The 21209-nt window shown below is 38.2% G+C and overlaps 1 protein-coding gene across 3 annotated transcripts in view; it reads left to right on the top strand.

The window, feature by feature from the left end:
* The window catches only part of CCDC171 (coiled-coil domain containing 171), a 313810-nt gene that overhangs the window by 149546 nt on the left and 143055 nt on the right, over positions 1–21209 (top strand). For all 3 annotated transcript variants that reach the window (XM_037061926.1, XM_037061927.1, XM_037061925.1), the window contains 3 exons: positions 9810–10039; positions 10806–10988; positions 18702–18887. In XM_037061926.1, coding sequence (XP_036917821.1) covers positions 9810–10039; positions 10806–10988; positions 18702–18887 — 599 coding nt within the window. The remainder of the gene's footprint in view (positions 1–9809; positions 10040–10805; positions 10989–18701; positions 18888–21209) is intronic.

Raw genomic sequence — 21209 nt, 5'->3', positions numbered from 1 at the left:
GATTTTCATAGCTTTTTTTGTTTTTTGTGCCTTTATTTTTTTAATTTTTTAAATATATTTTATTGATTATACCATTACAGTTGTTCTATTCCCCCCTTCATTCCCCTCCACCATGTACACCCCCTCCCCCACCCTTCCCCCCTTTAGTTTATGACCATATGTCTCAAGTTCTTTAGATTCTATATTTCCCCCACTATTCTTGCCCCCCCCCATTCTCTTTTCTACCTACTGTCTATGCTATTTTCTGTACCTTCTCCCCTCTTCTCCTCCTCCCACTCCCCTGTTGCTAACCCTCCATGTGATCTCCATTTCTATGGTTCCACTCCTGATCTAGCTGTCCTTTTAGTTTGCTTTTGTTTTAGGTGTGGTTGTTAATAACTGTTGAGTTTGCTGTCCTTTCACTGTTCATATTTTTCATCTTCTTTTTCTTATATAAGTCCCTTTAACATTTCATATAATAAGGGCTTGGTGATGATGAACTCCTTGAACTTGACCTTATCTGAGAAGCACTTTATCTGTCCTTCCATTCTAAATGAAAGCTTTGCTGGATAGAGCAATCTTGGATATAGGTCTTTGGATTTCATGACTTGGAATACTTCTTTCCAGCCCCTTCTTGCCTGTAAGGTCTCTTTTGAGAATTCTGCTGACAATTTGATGGGAACTCCTTTGTAGGTAACTGTCCCCTTATCTCTTGCTGCTTCTAGGATTCTCTACTTCATTTTAATCTTGGCTAATGTAATTATGATGTGCCTTGGTGTGTTCTTTCTTGGGTCCAACTTCTTTGGGACTCTCTGAGCTTCCTGGATTTCCTGGAAGTCTATTTCCTTTGCCAGACTGGGAAGTTCTCCTTTATTATTTGTTCAAATAAGTTTTCCACTCGTGGCTGTTTCTTTTCCCCTTCTGGTACCCCTATAATTCGGATGTTGGAACATTTAAAGATGTCCTGGAGGTTCCTGAGCCTCTCCTCATTTTTTGGAATTCTTGTTTCTTCATTCTTTTCTGGTGGGATGTTTTGTTCTTCCTTCTGGTCCACTCCATTGATTTGAGTCCCAGTTTCCTTTCCATCACTATTGGTTCCCTCTGCATTTCTCTTCATTTCACTTAGTTTAGCCTTCATTTGTTCCTCTAATTTTTGGCTAAAATCAACCAGTTCTGTGAGCATCCTGATCACCAGTGTTTTGAACTGTGCATCTGAGAGGTTCGCTATTTCTTTTTTGCTTAGAGTTATCGGCTCTGGGGCTTTGAGTTCTTCTTGAGCCATGTTTTGGTCTGTTTGCACCTGTTATGTATGAGGAGTGGAGCCCTAGGTGTTCACCAGAGCAGGGCAACTCAGTTGCTGGGTTGTGGCGCTGTATGTGGGGGTGGGGTCAAAGGAAAGCAATGGTGGTCCCCTCTTCCTCCTCCTGCCGCCCGGGGCCCTGAGGTCCGTCCCTCTGCGTGCGAATGTGCGACCACGGTCAGCCCGCCGCCTTGCGCACTCACTGGGTTCACCCGCTGGGGCCTGCAAGGTCCGTCTCACTGCTCACTCCTCTGCTGGTTTATCTTCACGCGAATGTGTGACTGCTGCAGTCAGCCTGCCCCCCACCCTGACTGGATTCATGCTGCTATCCTGGCTGCCTGAGCACCCAGGTCAGGGGAATCTTTCCTGCTCAACCCTGCTATGCTACTGGCTCTGCCCCTCTTACCTGTCCGGGTTGAACGGTTCGTTGTTATTGGACTTCCATATAGTTCAATTTTCTGTTCTTTGGCTGCATCTTTGTTTACTAAACCTTTGTTGTATTCAAACTTGGTTGTGTGAGAAGGCACAGTGTTTCCACCTACGCCTCCATCTTGGCGGAAGTCCTCCCATAGCTTTTAAATATAGCAAAATAAAAAGCAATTTGATGTCTATCATGAAAAATATGATGCCTTCTTGAAGGGCACTTCATAGTTCAATGTTCGTAGTTTGACTACGTAATGATTTTCACTGTGCTGTCTTTTTTTTAACGTTAACTTTAATTAGTCTATATTGCAAATTTGTTATCTTAAATTTATTACATTAATAAACAAATTTTTGCTAACTGCATTTCAGCACAATTTTCTTTCCATGTAATCTTCCACATTTTGATTTATGCATTTAAAAGTATTATTCTGAGAAGTGAATCCGTAAGTTTTACCAGACTACTAAAGAAATCCACAACACAGAAATGACTAAGAACCCTTGCTTTAGATAATCATTCCCCACATATTATTTGTCTAAGTCACGATATTTCTTTTTTTAATTTTTTAATTTTTTAAATTTAATTCTTATTCAATTACAGTTTTCTGTTTTATATTCCCTACCCCGCCCCCCCCCCAGTGCTCCCCACCTCCCTCCCATTTCCTCCCCTCACCTTAATTGTTGTCCACGTGTCCTTTATACTTATTCATGTAAGTCACGATATTTCTTTTGGAAAGTTCTATTATTGGGAATTTATACCTATGGTATTATTTATAAATAACACTGATAGAAACAAGACATACTGATTATTAATCAGGGTTGTAGGTCCCCTATCTCCATTGCCTAACCCAATGCCTATATATACATGAGCTACTCTATAGCTAGCTGTCTAATGAATGAATGAGGAAGGCAGTACATGTACATAGTGCTTTATAAAAATAGTTTTTTTCTATAAAAGTGCTCATGTTTGGTATAAAAATTTCACACAGTACAGAAACCTGCACAGAAGAAATAAAAATCACCCAGAGGGCTATCCCTAATCATTGTTAACACTGGTGATTTCTATGGATCTCCCATGCATGTGTAGGAACATGTATGTATACACAGTTTTATATGAGAGAATCATGCAATCATGCCTCATTGTGACTTAGTCTATTTAATGAAAAATAAATGTCTTTCTCATGTTAGTAAAGTAAGTGTGCATCATTAGTTGTGTTTGGTCACATGCTGATCACAATTCATTGTGTGTGTTTGTGTGTGTATATACACACTGTAATTTACTTGAATTCCTGATTGATGGATATTGGTGTTTTTCTTATTTTTTCACTACTTTAAATAACACTGTAGAAAACTGTGCTGTAATCAACATTTGTGTTTAAAATCATTTTACACTTATACAATTATTTCTTTGGCTATGCTCCTGAGAAATGAGTTTGCATATTTTACAGTAGAGAAGGATTTGGTTTTTATAAAAGTTGCTTTACATTTCACTTCATGAACAGCACTGAGAGTTCTGAGTTCTTCATAATGCCCTTGGTGTACAAAATTTTGACAGTCTTTTTTATCTTTATCCATTTGAAAAGCAAAAGAAACTGTATTATTACTTACATTTTTTCATTGTGAGGTTGCATACCTTCATTTGTTCTACATCCATTTGTTAGGTGACTGTGATCACCACTACACTACAGAAACCTAGTTAGCATCCATTTGTACTCTTTACAAATTATCTCATTATGTCTAGGTATGAGGATGTCTTTTGTGGAGTTATAAGAACTTTTGTATCACCCATTTAAAACTTTGACATATATAATGTAAATATCTTTCTTACAGTTTGTATTTTAATTTTTACATGGATAAGATTGTTAATCATTTACTTTATAGTGTCCCTTTTGGTGATTTACTTGGAAAGGCTAGTCTTAGCTCACGGTTATATTGCTCACATGTTAGTCCAGTATTTTCAATTTTTATATTAAACTTGCATTTATCTGGAATTATTTTTGGTGTAAGTAGTGAGGAAATGGTTAAGGTTTATTTGTGTCCAGATGACCAGCTAGTCCTCGTTCATGTCAGTTCAGCCATCCACCTTTTCCCCACTGAATTGAGATGGGCCCCTTGGTCTTTAGTAAATTGTTAGAAGTACATAGATTTTCCCCCCATCTCTTCAGTCTACTTCCTTAGTCTCCTTATCTCTCCTAGTACCGGGGTCATACTGCTGTTTTTGTGGGTGTGTCTTGATGTTTTAAAATTGGTCAGACAAATTCTCTCATTACGTTTTTGAATAGTATTTTGGGCTGCTTTTATAAAATTAAAAAAAATTTTAGATAGAACACTGCTTTGAAGCAAGCATTTATAACGATTGACTCCCATGTTCAAAAACTGATGTCTGCATTCATATTTCCCAGTTTTTAGCAATTTGGAGACAGAAGCATTATTTTTGCTTAGAGGAATGTTTTAAGATTGTGATATGTTAGGGTCCCTTGAAAGGGGCTGCTTACGGACAGGGAAATAGTGAAAGGTGTTCCTGGAAAAGTAAGCAAGGGTCAGATCATGTAGGGTTTTACGAGCATGTCTTAGGGAGTCTGAAATTTATTTGGAGATCTGAAGAGAGCCTTTGTGGCTTAAATAGGGATTGTGAGGAGATCCTTTTTGTGTTTTACAAGTCACTTTATTTATAGTGGAGGATGGATTGAAGAGGAGAAAGACTGGAGAAGACTAGAGACTCTTGTAAGAGTATCAATAAGCCACGGCCACAGAGACTGTTGAATAGTTACAGAAATACTGAGGACAGGCTGTGGGGGAGATGTCAGGGGTGACACGACGTTCCCAGGATGTACACTGAGCACGATTTAAATGCGGTTAACATTAACACTGTGGCCATTTCTGACATTATTATTAACATTACTCATTATTATTATGTTACTAATAATGACTATAGTCAGGACTAACACTACATTAAATAGTTAAACAGTTGCATGTTTACATATACGTTAGTGAAATAATTATTCTTTTTTTCATTAAAGGAGTGTTTCTCAGTCTTTCTGAGTGTGAGGACTTTATTTTAATAAGAAAACATTGTAGACTTCTCTTTCTTCACGTGATACTTGTTTTTTTAGTAGCAGTGGCTTCTATAATGTTTTAATGGACCTTTAATTTTACTGTTGGCACTATCATCAGCACATATTATTCACACTGTATACATTTTTCAGATATAAATAAAGATTGAAATGACAGTACTTGCTGCAGCTAAAAGTGTTGTAAATAACTTCTCAGCCTCCCTCTCCCCTGCCCGGAGATCTGTAGTCCATGGGTTTAGATCTGCTGGTTGAAACAATTCTTTATGAGTTTGCTGTGAAGTTTTAAGCTTAGAAGTGCAGTATTGCCCCTCCTATTGAAAAAGTAATGGCAAAATGCAGGGTTTTCCTCTTTTTTGAAACACGCATGCTATTAAACAGGGGCAAGTGATTAACAATGGATTTAACGTGAACAAGAATTTCTTTAACAAGTCTAACACTTAATAGTTTAGGTAAGTTTAATGATTGTATTTATTTATTTCTAGAGAGAGGGCAAGGAAGGGAGGAAGGGGGGAGACAAACATTGATAGGCTGTTTCTCGTATGCGCCCCGACTGGGGACTGAACCCACAACCCAGGCATGTGCCCTGATTGGGAATCAAACCACCGACCTTTTGCTCTGTGGGATGACACCCAACCAACTGAGCCACACCTGTGAGGGCAATAATAAACTTCAGTATGAACAGCTTCAGTGACCTTATTTCTTTCTCTTATTTCTGTATTGCTATACGAATAGCTGCAACTATGCCAATAGAGAATGTTTTTATTTTTTCATTTATTTAATATTAAATTAATTGTACTCTGTACTGTATAATGTGAAATATATTGTGCAAACATTTGTAACTTATCAAAGCATAAGTTATTTAGTGCTCTTTCTGTAATCCACAGAGAGCCAGCAGTCAAGAACGCAAGAGTGCATGCCTCTTTCCTACTTCTTAAAAATACAGAGGAATACTGTATAGAATTATATTGTCACTTAATTTCACCTTGTATAGTGATTGGTGTCTACACCATACATTTCTGTGATAATGTAAAAAACTATTTATTAAAATTTAATTGTAGGTAAATTTTGCATTTAAAAGCTTTCTGTGAAAAATGAATTACTTTTATATTCCTGAAAATTGCCCAAAACAATAAATAATGTTTTCAGACCATCAGACACACCTAGGTTTTAGAGGAGGAAAACAGGAAAAATAATTTTGAAGCAAAAAATGTGGTAAAATATTTAATAACATAAGTAACATGATATTTCACCAATATAAATATAAACAGAACTCAACGTCATTAACAACTATTATTCCTCCCAAATTTAGAGAGTAGGGGGGGAGAGAAAAGTGCGTCTTATAGTCCGAAAAATATGGTACTTAGGAAGAATAACTTTTGAAATACCATAATATAATCGTTACTTTCTCTTGGTATTGAATGGGTTCCGTATTCAGCATTGTTGTAGTTTATATGGAAGTAAAAAATAAATATATTTAATCTAACAAACAAAAATCATATGCTACATTGGCACAGTAAAGATAAAAAGAGTTTCTTAAGATTAAAAAAGAGGACTTCCACCAAGATGGAGGCATAGGTGGAAACACTGTACCTTCTCCTACAACCAAGTTTGAATACAACAAAGGTTTGGAGAACAAAGACACAGCCAAAGACCAGAAAATTGAACTATACGGAAGTCCGACTACATCTAACTGTGCAACCGGGACGGTAAGAGGGGCGGAGCCAGCAGCAGAGCAGGGTCGGACAGAAAAGATCCCCAGACCCAGGCACGCAAGTGGCCTGGACCCAGTCAGGGTGTGGGGCAGATTGACCGCAGTCGCACAATCGCGCAAAGTGAGACAGACCACACAGGCCCCAGGGGGCGAGGGCTGACTGCGGTGGCACACTCGCGTGCAGTGGGATGAAACGTGTGGGCCCGGTGACGGTGGTGGCTGCGGCACCTGTGGCTGCTCTTGGGAGGCAGCAGGCGGGGCACCATTGTTCCTCTTTGACTCCGCCCCCACATACAATGTCACAACCCAGCAACTGAGTTGCCCTGCTCTGGTGAACACCTAGGGATCCGATCCTGCTACGTATGTAACAGGCACTAACAGCCCAAAAGATGGCACAAGAAGAACTCAAAGTCCCAGAGCCGATAACTCTCAGTAACCAAGAGATTGCCAGCCTCTCAGAAGCACAATTCAAGACACTGTTTATCAGGATGCTCACAGAACTGGTTGATTATAGTCACAAATTAGAGGAACATATGAAGCCTAAAGTAATTGAAATGAAGGGAGATGCACAGGAAACCAATAGTGATGGAAAGGAAACTGGGACTCAAATCAATGGAATGGACCAGAAGGAAGAACAAAACATCCAACCAGAAAGGAATGAAGAAAGGAGAATTCAGAAAAATGAGGAGAGGCTTAGGAACCTCCAGGACATCTTTAAACGTTCCAACATCCGGATTATAGGGGTACGAGAAGGGGGAAAGAAACAGCCACAAGTGGAAAACTTATTTGAACAAATAATACAGGAGAACTTCCCCAGTCTGGCAAAGGAAATAGACTTCCAGGAAATCCAGGAAGCTCAGAGAGTGCCAAAGAAGTTGGACCCAAGAAGGAACACACCAAGGCACATCATAATTACATTAGCCAAGACTAAAATGAAGGAGAGAATCCTAGAAGCAGCAAGGGATAAGGGGACAGTCACCTACAAAGGAGTACCCATCAGACTGTCAGCGGATTTCTCAAAAGAGACCTTACAGGCAAGAAGGGGCTGGAAAGAAGTATTCCAAGTCATGAAATCCAAAGACCTACAGCCAAGATTGCTTTATCCAGCAAAACTTTCATTTAGAATGGAAGGACAGATAAAGTGCTTCTCAGATAAGGTCAAGTTCAAGGAGTTCATCATCACCAAGCCCTTATTATATGAAGTGCTAAAGGGACTTACATAAGAAAAAGAAGATGAAAAATATGAACAGTGAAAGGACAGCAAACTCACAGTTATTAACAACCACACCTAAAACAAAAGCAAACCAAGAGGACAGCTAGATCAGGAGTGGAACCATAGAAATGAAGAACACATGGAGGGTTAGCAACAGGGGAGTGGGAGGAGGAGAAGGGGGGAGAAGGCACAGAAAATAGCATAGACAGTAGGTAGAAAATAGATAGGGGGGAGGGCAAGAATAGTGGGGGAAATATCGAATCTAAAGAACTTGAGACACGTGGGTGTAAACTAACGGGGGGAGAATGGTGGGGAAGGGAGTGTGCAGGTGGAGGGGAATGAAGGGGGGGAATAGAACAACTGTAATGGTGTAATCAATAAAATATATTTTAAAAAAAGATTTAAAAAGATACAGCTAAGGAGTTGAAAGCCATTTAGAAAAATACATATCTTAGGCACTGAAATGATGTATTATGTTGAATGTTATAGGTAAAATAAATTTCAATATTTTTATTTATTTATTTAACAGTGACCTATTACATGTGTACTGTAGTTGAATAATTCTTTTAACTCAGTATTCTGCCTTATATGTTGACTGCATAGAAAGCTATTAAATTCTTTTTTATTCATGATTTATTTAAGGAATCTTTTAACAGAGGAACTGTATATTTTAATTATTCCTCACCTGTCTTCTGTCTATAGGATTCTCAGAGAGTATGAGAGGTACATAGAATTAAACTTATATTTAACATATAGTCTTAGAAGCTGTATATTCAGTATCAGTTAGAAATAAATTCTACATGGAAAATATTGTACTTTTATCCAATTAATAATATCTATTTCATGAATAACTTCCAAGCAATATGGTTTTCAAATTCTGACTGCTGCATAAATTTTAAAACTTTTCTTTTATACATTGAGGAATAAAAGAAATAAAACAAGGCTTGCCTTGACCAGTGTGGCTCAGTGGGTGGGCATCTCTCCATGGCCTGAAAGGTAACAGGTTAGGTTCCCGGTCAGGACACACACCTGGGTTGTGGGCCTGGTCCCAGGTTTGGGACATGCGTGAGAGGCAGCCGATTGATGCGTTTCACACATGGGTGCTTCTCTTCCTCTCTTTGTCCCTCCCTTCCCCTCTCTCTAAAAAAGTAAATAAATACAAATTTAAAAAAATAAATAAAGCCTCCAGTGTTTGAATATAGGGCTTTAGTGAAAATGGTTGTTTCTACAGAAGACATTGACTGATCATCTTCACATATTATTAGAATTATAAACATTTTTTATTGGATAAAACATGCCAAATATACCTTTTCTGTGCTTTTATGTAAACACAAGATTTGAATTAAATCTAAAAGTAGAGGCTCTTGAAATTGTATACTGCTGAATTTAAATAATTGCTCCATGATTGTCATTTTACACGGATGGTATAATAAGACAAGTAATGACAGATTAAGACCTGCCTAGCAGAGGGAAAACTAAATTACATGACTTTTATTAAGGCATAAATAAACCTATTAACCGTTATCTGGAATACTAATTAGTAGAAAGAGCACTGACAATTTTATTTATCAACATGAAACACAATTATTAATTACAGACCTGATGAATCTGGCAGTAAACAGGCCATGTTGGATATGCTGGGACCTCAAGTCCATTAAGTGAGAGGGATGATTACCAAAATCCTGTGGGGGAATAAGTAATTGTAGTTGTAACATTTTAATTGCCTTTGAATAAGGCAAATTATAGTTTCTTGTCTATGAATATAAATAGTATAACATTAAGATAACAAGCTTCAGTAGCTGGAAATAGAAAATGGATTTATATTATGTTTTAAAACAAAGAGTGATGATAAATTTTTAGTATCACAGTGGTCAGTGTGAATGACATGCTGTAAATAAATACATGCAGATTTTCTTTAGATATTTGTTTTGTAGGCAAACTATTTTCTGCATTTCTTTTTCATAATAAAAATTTATGTGGGAGGGGATTTTTTGAACGACTCTACAGGTGAGTGGAAATTATAGAATTGAGAAACTTGTATTGTGATTAGAACGATTGTGAAATGAACAAGAGACGATTTACATTTTTTTGTCTTCTTTTCTTTCTTTGAAGATCCAAATTCTAGAATCTGTGGACATCTACTTATAGGTGCAGCCAAGAATTCTTTTGCAAAACTCATGGATAAAATTAGTTTGGCAATGGAGAGTTTGCCTTTGCACAGTAGCAGCAGGAGTATTACATATGTGGAAAAAGATTCCCTGGTTCAGAGGTTGGCCCGTGGGCTTCATAAAGTCAACGCGCTGGCCCTCAAATATGGACTGCAGGGCCATGTGCCCATTTTGGTGTGTATGAAACTGTGTTAAATGGGGGCCGTAGGGTTGTGAATTTAATTCTGAATCAGACTTATTTGTAGTTTAAATTAATTGGACATGAATGTATCTAGATTTCCTTTAGGGTTGTGAATTTAATTCTGAATCAGACTTATTTGTAGTTTAAATTAATTGGACATGAATGTATCTAGATTTCCTTTAGATTTCATGTGATCTTTCATATGATTTAAAAAAAAATTCTTATCCAAGGACACTCCCCCCCGCCACACTGTTTTCAGAGAGAGAAGAAGGTGGGGGAGAAAGAGAGAATGGGAGAAGGAGGGAGGGAGGGGAGAGACAAGAGACAGACAGACAGACAGAGACATCGATTGGTTACCTTCTCATAAGTGCCCCAAGCAGGACTGAACCTACAACCTGGGTTTGTGCCTGAACTGGGAATTCTCCCTTTAGTTTTTGGATGATGCTCCAACCAACTGAGCCACTCTGGCCAGGGCTTCCTGGTATCATTTAATACTATAAAAAAAACTACTTCCAAATCAGTTTCCAAGTATCCAAATACAAAAGTTCTGAACTGACTGCTCTCTTTAAGCGTACTGCAGCAGAACTGTGTGAGACATAAACAATGGTCAGTTCTGTTTTCTAGCCATCTAGATTATTTCTTCAGTTCTTCATTTCCTACAAGCCAAATTATTGGTCACATAAAAAAGTAAACTTTTGCTATTGATCTGTTAGTAAATCTATAGTTACTTCATGTAAAATTGCTCTTGTTTAAAAACAGAAAAGCACGACATCACTGCAGAAGCAGATATTTGGATTCACACAAAGGCTGCATGCCGTGGAAGTGGAGCGCCGTTCCCTGCGCATAGAGGTCACAGAATTAAAACGGAATTTGACTGAAATGAAAAAGGAGCTTGATAAAGCCCAGGGTCTCCAAACGCAGTTAAATGAATTTAAGCACTCTGTAAGTATATATGTTTTAAAGAACTATGGCTTTGGTGAACTCTCTTCTGGTTTTATATATGGATTTTTCTTTATTATATCTTAAAAAATTAAGTCCCATTAATATTTCTTGTTCTTCAGAACACTTTCCTTCTAAAATGCTCCAACCTGTACTAAATACTTCAAAGTTGGTAGGAAACTGCATTTTAGATGTTCTCACCATGAAAAAGCAATGATAATTAGTAACATGATAGAGGTGTTAGCTAATGCTACAGTGGTAATCATATCTCAGCATATACACTTATCAAATTAACACATTGTACAACTTAAACAACGCAGTGTTATATGAGAATTATATCCCAAATAAAAAAATTATACCAGATGCTTAAAGGAATACTGATTCTGTATCAGCAGAACTCATAATTCTGTAAAAATTTATACTCTGACTGAAAGTATAGAAAAGATTAAGTTAGGATAACATAACTGCTATAGCAAATAAGCCCCCAAATGTATAATAAATAAACTAAAATATCCCCAATGGAGGAGCCTGGTGTTTGGAGTAGGGGGTAGAATTTTTTCTCTTTCTGTTTTATACTGAATATTTTGAGTGAATTAGATTATTTAGTATGAAATCAGGTTGCTTTTCTAGAGAAATGTTCCTTTTGTCTATTTTCTGTCAAGGACTTATATGTATTATTTCAGAAAACAGAAGACAGGAGAGAAAAGAAAGGCTATATGCCAGACAACATTAGATCAAAACGGAAACGTGTAAATATATGAAGCATAACAAGATGCAGACATCTGCATGCTCTGTTTGCAGTTGGGTTACGCATCAGTCATTGTAATTCTTAATGTGGATACAGGAATATAGAGTTAAAATATTATTCTGAAACTTCAAAACTGTATGCAACTGTTGATAGCAATCTAAAGATGATTGTAAAATTTTTCTTACACCTAGTAAAAAGCTACTTTGTGTCCCCCCTTCTTTGGGAAACCTAAATTTTGCAAGTTTAAATTTAGTTTAAATGTATCTTTTGGTTAATTTGTAGTTGGTAGTTTTCACATTTGTTGTAATGGAGACAACAGCAGATAATAGTTTAGGTATTAACCCTATGATAATGTAAATTGCTAATGTGAAGTGTTATTTCAAATAGCCATACCTTCAAAGGGCGAACAGTTCTTATAAATTCTGCACATCAGATGGTCATGAATTGCCCTTCTGATTGGAGATAAGTAGTGGTTTTCTTTTTGATGAATGTCTAAAGACCACACAGTTTTCCCCCTCATCATCTTAGTCCCTTTTTTGCTCAGAGAAGAAAAATTTATGAGCTGCTTCCTTTCTCTCTGATTATAAAGGTAATGTATAATAGTTATAAGTAAAAATACAAAAAGGTATAAAGGAGAAAGTTCAAATCCCTCTAAACTTAACAACCCAAATCAATTACTTTTGAAGCGTGGTTGTGTTTTGTTCCCACATTTTTCTGTGTATATGTGCCTAGGGGAATATAGAGTTTAAAAGATGACTTTAAAAAAAAGATTTTATTTATTTATTTTTAGAGAGAGGAGAAGGTAAGCAGAAAGAGTGGGAGAGACATCAATGTGTGGTTGCCTCTCATGTGTCCCCCCTACTGGGGACCTGGCCTGCAACCCAGGCATGTGTCCTGACTGGGAATGGAACTGGCGACCCTTTGCTTTACAGGCTCGTGCTCAATCCACTGAGCTACACAAGCCAGAGCAAAAGATGACTTTTTTATATTTTTAAAGTACTTGTAAACATTTTTCTATATCACTTATTAATTTTATTTTATATAAATTAATATGGGTATATCAAAATTTGACTATTCCCCATTCATAGATATTTAATTTTTCCTCTAATTTTGTTGCCATTGTACTGAAATCCTAAAGAGCTGTTGTGTATACATTTAAAAGCCAGTTCCTGTGCAGTTTATGTCTCCCTCCTTTTGATTTGCTTTCAGTTGTTCATACTAAACTATATATGGGGTCTCGACATGGTCTGCTAATGTGGAAAGAGACGGCCATTGATACAATCTGAGATTTAAAATATAACTGTTTAGCTAATGGTGTATTTCCTGAAAATTGGAAGATTCTTTATATTTGTTGCTCCTTGGAATATATATGAAGAATTTTAGGCATTCTACACAATATGATTTTCTAGTTCATGGTTAAGTATTAGGAAAACAGGTTAAAATCTTATTTTGACTAGTTTGGAAGAAGTCAGGATTTAATTTCTAGAGAGGCTGCTAGAGTTTGAAGTTGCCAGAAGGTGACAGAATCCTCTTGCAAGAGCTTTGGTTGAATAACTGGCTTGCATCAAAAGCTAAGAATATGTTCCAGGAAATGTTTAGTGTGGCTTCCTTCCGCAGAAGTGTAGAAATAGAAATATAATTAATGGAAGTAATAATTGAGGAAATGAGATATATAATTTTATATTTTGACATAAGGTATAAAATTGTTGTTGAAAGATACACTCAAACCTGTAGAAAATGTTTATGACTTTATTTGGTTATTTTATGCATTTGAGTCAAAGGAGGAGACTTAAGGGAAGGTTACATGAATTCCCTTGATGGTAGGTTAACTGGGCAGGAGAAAACAAATTGAGGAAATCCCTGGGATTGGATAAGAAGAACAATGGAAAGACACATGCCTGTTTTACATTGGTGGGTACGGGACAGTTAATAATTAACCTTTATAGCACATATACATGGGATGTGGGGAATAAGAAAACAATGAGGGTTTCTGTAGTTTCCTGTCCTGGCTCAGGCAGTTGTGCCCTGAGGGGTCTGGAGAAGGAGATTAACCTGACATTTCAAGGTAAGTTACCTTAGATGCAAAAGGGCAATACACAGGCTCAGTTAGGTAAAGACTGACCTTTATCAAGGGCACCACAGGAGTAGGACATGACTACCTGCCATGACCTGCTTTTAGTTATGAGGTTTTAATGTCAGACCATACTATGCAATTACTCACAGTCTCTGAGTTTGTAAGGCTCACCACGCAGGCCTCCCCTGCATGGGGAGGTTTAGTATGTGGCCCCCTTTTTTGTTCTTAAAGTTACTGAGTGATTTCTAACGTTGGATGATTTGTCAACCATACAAGGTCTGTCCGGAAAAAGTCCAGCCTTTGTTAATATAACGAGAACAGTTTACACCTCATTGATGTAACCTGGCAGCCAAGGAGAGTGGACCGGAATGTGCATGTGTGAACAATGATGACTTCACTGTACTAGTCATTGGGGGCCTTGACACCAGCTGAGTGAGCATGACGTATCATGAGTGGCCATCACATTCAAAATGACTAAGTGAGCAAAGCAACAAATCTGCATCAAATTTTGCATTAAGCTTGGACATTCCTCTGCACAAACTATTTGGATGATTCAGAAGGCCATTGCTGCGGGTCACTGGTGATTGGCAGCTTCATCAGGATAACATGCCTGCTCATGCATCAGTTTTTTGGCAAAACATAAAATCACCCAGGTTACTCACCCCCCTATATCCCAGATTTGGTGCCCGTCTACTTCTGGCTTGTCCCAAAACTAAAATCACCTTTGGAAGGGAAGAGATTTCAGACTGTTGATGAGATTCAGGAAAATACAATGGGGCGGCTGATGGTGATGGAAAGAACTATGTGAGGTTCCAAGGTGTCTGCTTTCAAGGGGACTGAGATGTCCTTGTCCTATGTATGATGTTTCTTATATCTTGTATTTTCTTCAATAAATGTCTTTGGTGTTCATATTATATGGCTGGGTACCTTCTGGATAGTTCTCATATATCAGGCATTCACCTTAATCATGTGAGGGTATTCATTTCTGTCAAATCAATAATAGTTCAATAGTATTATTACCTTTATTTTACAGATGAGGAACATGGCGCACAGAGTAGCTAAGTGATTTGCCAAAGCCACACAGTATGTGGGAAGGACAGGATTTGAACCTGGCTAGTTGGGCTCCAAAACTCGTATTTTGAACCGTTTCACTATAGTGGTTAATGCTTATACCCAGTTGTGTTTATAATACAGGATTATTTTATTAAAAATGTAATAGATTGGGAGGAAAGATGTTATTTTCCTCTAAAAAATTGGGGAATATGCCTGCAACCATCATCTTTCACTAATTTCAGGCAAACTGTGTAGGAGGAAACATAACTTGTTGAGATTGGCCTGCACTTGTAATGGAAAAGGACACGTTCAGGCAGCCAAAAGCTGCTCAGCACTCTCCGAGTTTTGGAATACCACGTTCATCTACGGGCAGTTGTTCTTACACAGCTGAGCTGCTGCGATCATATTTTGGCTTATTAGTGCCTTCAAATTGCTTTCATACACTCTCTTTTTCGTATTCTACATTGCTATACTTGTTTTCTTATTTACTGGCAGGAGAGTGACTGGAATTGAGGCAGTCTCTGGAAGGGATAGATGGGCAAGAGAGAGGCTAAAATTAGCTAAGTGTTCTGGGAAAGGAGAAATTCTGGAGGAGTGGGAAGAAGTCCTACAAAATGGCAGGGAATCTTGATTTGTAGATGTCAGGGAGACTGCGAAGGGCAGAGTGGTGCGATGGCAAGCAGTGGCAGTTTAAAACAATATACCACATGTCTTAGAAGAAGTACAAAAGTGTCGGTTCACAAATCCCAGGAGAGGGCTGTGGCTTTAGGAACTAGAGGGATATTAAGAAGTTGAAATGGAACTGGAGTGCCCAGAGGAGCTTTTATAGTTGATATTTTAAAAGGGGAGAATTTAATTGTAATGGGATAAAGTGAGAGTGAAGCAGCAGTTAAGAGAGAGTAAAAAGATGCGTTCCTAAAATCTAACCACTGTATAAGCATCACTGAGCAAAAGTGGGGTTCAGCTGTCCGCTGCCACTCACAGGCAAGCTCCGGAGGCAAAGACTGGTGGGGAAGAAAAGAAGTCTTTATTTAAATGTTGCATCATTTGGGAAGATGGAGGACTCCCCATCTCCAGGATCATCTCTTCTGCAAAACACAAACAAAACCCAACTCTTCCTAAAAGTACCAAAGTCCAAAATAAGGCCCCAAATTCCCCAGGCTCCATCGTTATTTGATCTTCGGAGTCCGACTCCGTTATGTGGGTTGCTCTCCAGCTTCAAGCTCCTTTCTGGGGTCTGTGTGTGTTGTTGGTGCCACCGTTTTCCTCGTGGCTTCCCGGGACCAAAGAGGACCAGCCCCGGCCAGCGTGTCTGCCAGGTGGATCCCAGAGGAAGAGGCTGTTTCTCCCTTCTCTCGGTTTAAAGTTCCCAGCCCGAAATTCTGTACGTTCCAGGAGGGTCCGCCCCCCATCCAAGCCAATCCCATCCTTTTCCCAGACAAGACCAACAGGATAGGGCCTCCTGGCTGCCATGTAGACCTTCTGTGGTCACATACAGCTGTGCCCTCTGGTTTCACCCTTATCCAGGGATGGGAGGGAGCAGGAGGGCTTTTCCCTTAGCCAATCATCTCACCAGTTTTTTGCATGCTCTGCAAAGAATATGGCCTCACATGCTGTGCTAGCTTGGTTGCTGGGGCAACAACACTGCCCCTGCTTCCACACAGTTCCCTCGCTCATCCCCTTCTGTGCTCCCCTCTCATCCCAGGTCCCACCGGTATCCCACGCATCAGCCTTGTATTAGATACACCTTTACTAGTCGACGCTCAGTAGATGAGGCATCTTTTCTATGTGCCGTGTGTTCATTCTCATTACTTTGTGTTAACTTAGGTTAATAATTAAGAATCTGTTTTTATGCTATACGTTCGTTTTGAAACTTAATCAGTATTGAGGAATGCATTTTGTCCACCTTTGAAAAGGCAAATAATAGTAAAAACAGTTGCTTCTGGGAGGTAGCAGTCCAGATACCTGGTGTCAAAGTAGAACTGAGTACTTACATATTATAATATAGAAAGACTCATATAGTAAGTTTAGCTGCAAACTTAGTTCCAGCAGGCTTTTCTCTCTGCCTGAATCACATGCTGGCTATTATTGGCCCACGAGGAGACTATAACTAAGAATATTTCAGTTTTTGTCTCAAATTTAGGAAACTCAGAGGTAAAGTCAACATTCAACTATAGTAATTTATATATTTCAGATGCCTAGAATCAATTGGATTTTTTTCCTGGCTCCCATTAGTTTTTTTATTATTTATTTTTAATTTTCACCAGAGGATATGTTTATTGATTTTAGAGAGAAAGGAAGAATGGGGGGTGGTGAGAGAGAAAGAGGGGGGAAGAGAGAAAGAGAAACATTGGTCAGTAGCCTCCCTTCGCATACAGCTGCTGGGGCTCAAACCCACAAGCCGGGTATGCGCCCTGACTGGAGATGGAACCCGCACCCTTCTGGTGTACGGCATGCTGCTCCAACCAGCTGAGACACCCGCCATGACCCCCTGCTAGATTTTTTTAAAAAATCCAAATTGGTTTTTTTATTTGTGGTTAATTATATTAATTCACTGCAAATTCTTTTCAAGAATGGGAAAGGTATTACTCTTAAATAGATGTAAATGTACTGTGATTATGTGATCTGCACGGATTCCTTTATTTTTCTTTCTTTCTTTTTTTGGTTTCCTTTATTTTTCCACATGTATTTCTCAGGTTACCTTTTGTGAAACAAACCTTCCTATTCCTTTTACTTTAAGATCAAGATGTCTCTTGTTTGTTGCAATTGATTTTCATGTGTTTAAATGTTTTAAACAGGAGATAATAGTAGTGGTTCTTCCCTGGATTCCACATCCCTGGAGGGATGGCCCTTGTCTAGAATTGTCATTAGTTATTCCAGAGCAGAGTGCACTGCTCTCCGAAGTAGTCGCAATATTATAAAAATCACGTTGTGTATTATTGTGCAGATGTTTATATAAATATTCTTTCATTCAACAAATATCTCTTGAGCACCTGCTGAGTGCCAGGCACTCTTCTCTATGTTGGATGAGGTCCCTGCCCAGTGTGGTTGGTGGCCGGGTGTAGACAGGTAATAAAAACATGAGATGAATGTAGGTAACTATAATGACTGTGAAGAAAGTAGAGGGTGAGATGATGGTGTGAGCTGTGGTGAGAGCCAGTAGGGGTAGTTTGGTAAGGACTCTCCAAGGAGTGGGTGTTTAACAAGGGAAACCTGGAGGGTAGGTTACATTGATCAGACTTTCAGGTGATCATTTAAAAGCACAGAAACTTGTTAAAGGCTTTAATTCCCATGAATGTAATCTTTAATTTTTTTATTTATTGATTTTGGAGAGAGAGGAAGGGAGAGAGATGGGGGTAAGGGGTGAAGAGAGAGGCAGAGAGAAACATCAGTTTGTTTTTCCACTTATTTATGCATTCAATGGTTGATTCTTGTATGCACCCTGACTGGGGATCGAACCCGCAACCCTGCCATATGGGGATGATGCTCTAACCAGCTGAGCTCCCTGGCCAGGGCCCACAGTCACAATCTTTATATAACATGGTCATGCATCAAAGATTTAAACTGAGCATTGTGGATTTACTTGAAATAAATTTCCCAAGATTTTATTTAACTCAGTGTGATAACTTTGGAAGTATGGCTGTTGTACTTTAAAAACCAGAGCGATTGTTCATTGTTTAAATCTTGGTTTATGAAATTAAGAAAAACAAATTATATTTTTGTCATGTATCAGACATTTACAAATATTTGTGTTATATTCTTCATGTTAGCAGATACAGCTCTGAAGAATAAATGCCCCCAAATGCAGACAACTGATAATTAAAATTTCCCCTTATTTTAGAAATTGATCACCCATGAGAAGTTTGAAAGTGCATGTGAAGAACTGAATAATGCGTTACTTCGGGAGCAGCAGGCACAAATGCTACTGAATGAACAGGCACAGCAGCTGCAGGAGTTGAATTATAGGCTTGAATTACATTCCAGTGAGGAAGCTGAAAAAAACCAAACTCTCGGAGAAGCTGTTAAGGTAGGAAAACAGCCCTTGCATAGTGGTTTGTTTCCTCTAGGTATGCGTCCTTGAGGGAGTCATGCCCATGTCCCGAGGAGGGAACTGACCCCAAAATATCACATTTTATTCTCTAAGAGCTTATAAGGATGGGCTGAAATGTGCTTCTGGGACCTTAATTCCAAGTAGGATTCACATGTATGGAAATTGTGAAAGTAGGTTTTACCTGCTAGTTAAAACAAAGTGATTTCTTAAAATAATAAATTCTTCCTTGTTTTGTTTATCTTTCTTGTTTTTTTTTCCTGTTTGTTTTACTTTACTTTTTTGTGCCCTCTGGTCCTTGAAACTCCACACATCTGCTCGATTTTGAGAGGTTCTGGGTCTGGGTTCCCCTGATTCTCAGGAGTGCATGCTTGGGGATGAAGGCGGTTTGGTTAGGAAGAGTTGTTCTCCCTGACATCTCTTTGTGGGAAGGTTCTCCAGAAGGGAAAAGAAAAGTTACAATAAAATAGTTGCTATATAGAAAATTCCATTAATGGGCTTAGGACTATGGTGTCTTTAGGAAATGTTGGTCATAAAGTGTAATAGTACTCTAGCTTATGATTATAATACCGTGGAGTTCTCACTAGTGAGGGGAGACACACTGGAACGGAACATCTAATTCCAGGAAAACCAAAATGAAACTGCACAGCCTCTCTACTGGGTGTCATACCTAATACAGTAAGCGACTCAGTATGCAGTTGATTACACAAATAACATGTATTTATTCTAATAGCTAAATACTAATACTACTAATAAAATAATCAAAGTTTATTGAGAGCTTCCTATTTGTCAGGCACTGTGTTAAATACTTTATGAACAGTTATCTCGTATAATCCTGGCACAAACTCTTGTTCTGTAGATGAGAAACCCGAGATATAAAGAGGTTGCAAAACTTGCACAACCATTAGAGGGAGTTTAAGCGTTCACGGCCGCTTTCCGAACCGCCGCATACGTATGTCACTGAGTAGCAGCACGCACGTGCTGGGCTCTGTGGTGTAGTCCCTACACGGATTCTTTTATACCATCTGTGAATTAGGGTGAATTAGGCACTATTGTTATTGCCGTTGCTTTTTGGTAAAGGCGAGAGGTCTCAGTGGAGTTGCTCCTGGTCTTTCGGTCTATAAATAACGAATCTGGGATTTTATTTTTACAAAACTTTATTAACCTAATTTCTTACTATTGTAGATTTAGCTTCATTCCAGTTTCTTTTTTTTCCTTCGTTTTTGCAATTACAAGTAATTCTAGGGTGAGCAACCCTATAGCTAAATCTTGATGTACATATCTGTGTTTATTTCCTCAGGATAATTTCCCAGGTAAGAATTACTAGCCACTTTCTGTTTTAAAATATGAATATTATAAATTGGCCTACAGCAAATTTTTACCAGTTATATCCTCTCCTAAAAATGTATGAGGATTTTACTGTTTACCTGTTTGGCTATTACTATTTTTAAAAGTTTTTCCTTTTTTGATTAATATGTATTGTTATTCTTTGCACTTCTTTGATTACTAGTCAAATTCAATATTTTTACAAGTAAATTGGTCATTCAACAATAACAGTTTCATGCTCCATGTTCCATTAATAGGTAATGTAATTAACCATTCTTTGACTAAACATATAACTGTGTCATATTGGAGTCTTTCCTCTTTACAACAGCTTTTAGTTTGTGTTTAGTTGTAGTGTCTTCCAGCAGATAAAAAGCTGTTTGTATTAATTTCTTTAAAATGCCAGTAGCTTAAATATTGTTGTCTGGAGTGGAGGCTTGTTTAATTACTGTCTTTTAATTAGAACTAGCAGGTGGCGATGTGCAAATGCTCTCTTGTGGGAGGAGCATGATTCGGTAGAAAAAGCTCTGGCCTTGGAACGAGTGTTTGCGAAATCAGATCCCAGTTCTGTCACTTGGGCAAATAATCTAACCTTTCTGAGCCTTAGTTTTCTCTTCTGCAAAATTAGGGATTTTACAGGATTTTTATGAGAATTAATTAAAAGACTGAAAAGTAAGTATATGATCGATAAATATTATTTTATTTTTCAATAATAAATGAATAGTTAAATTTTTTAAAAAAAATCTGATTTGAGAGAGAGAGAAAGGGAGAAGAAAGGAGGAAGGGAGAGAGATCAGTCTGTTGTTCCACTTACTTATGCATTCATGTGCTGATTCTTGTATGTGTCCTGACCAGGGATCAAACCTGTGACCTTTATGTATTGGGATGATGCTCTAACCAACTGAACTACCTGGCCAGGGCCTCACAATAGTTTTTTAAATATGTCCTGTGCATAACTTCTTTTAAAGAAGAAACTAT

Source organism: Sturnira hondurensis, unplaced genomic scaffold, assembly GCF_014824575.4.
Source record: "Sturnira hondurensis isolate 20B ecotype Veracruz unplaced genomic scaffold, ASM1482457v3 Scaffold0013559, whole genome shotgun sequence".
In the NCBI taxonomy this organism is placed as follows: Eukaryota; Metazoa; Chordata; class Mammalia; order Chiroptera; family Phyllostomidae; genus Sturnira; species Sturnira hondurensis.
This window is presented reverse-complemented; position numbering and strand designations above follow the sequence as displayed.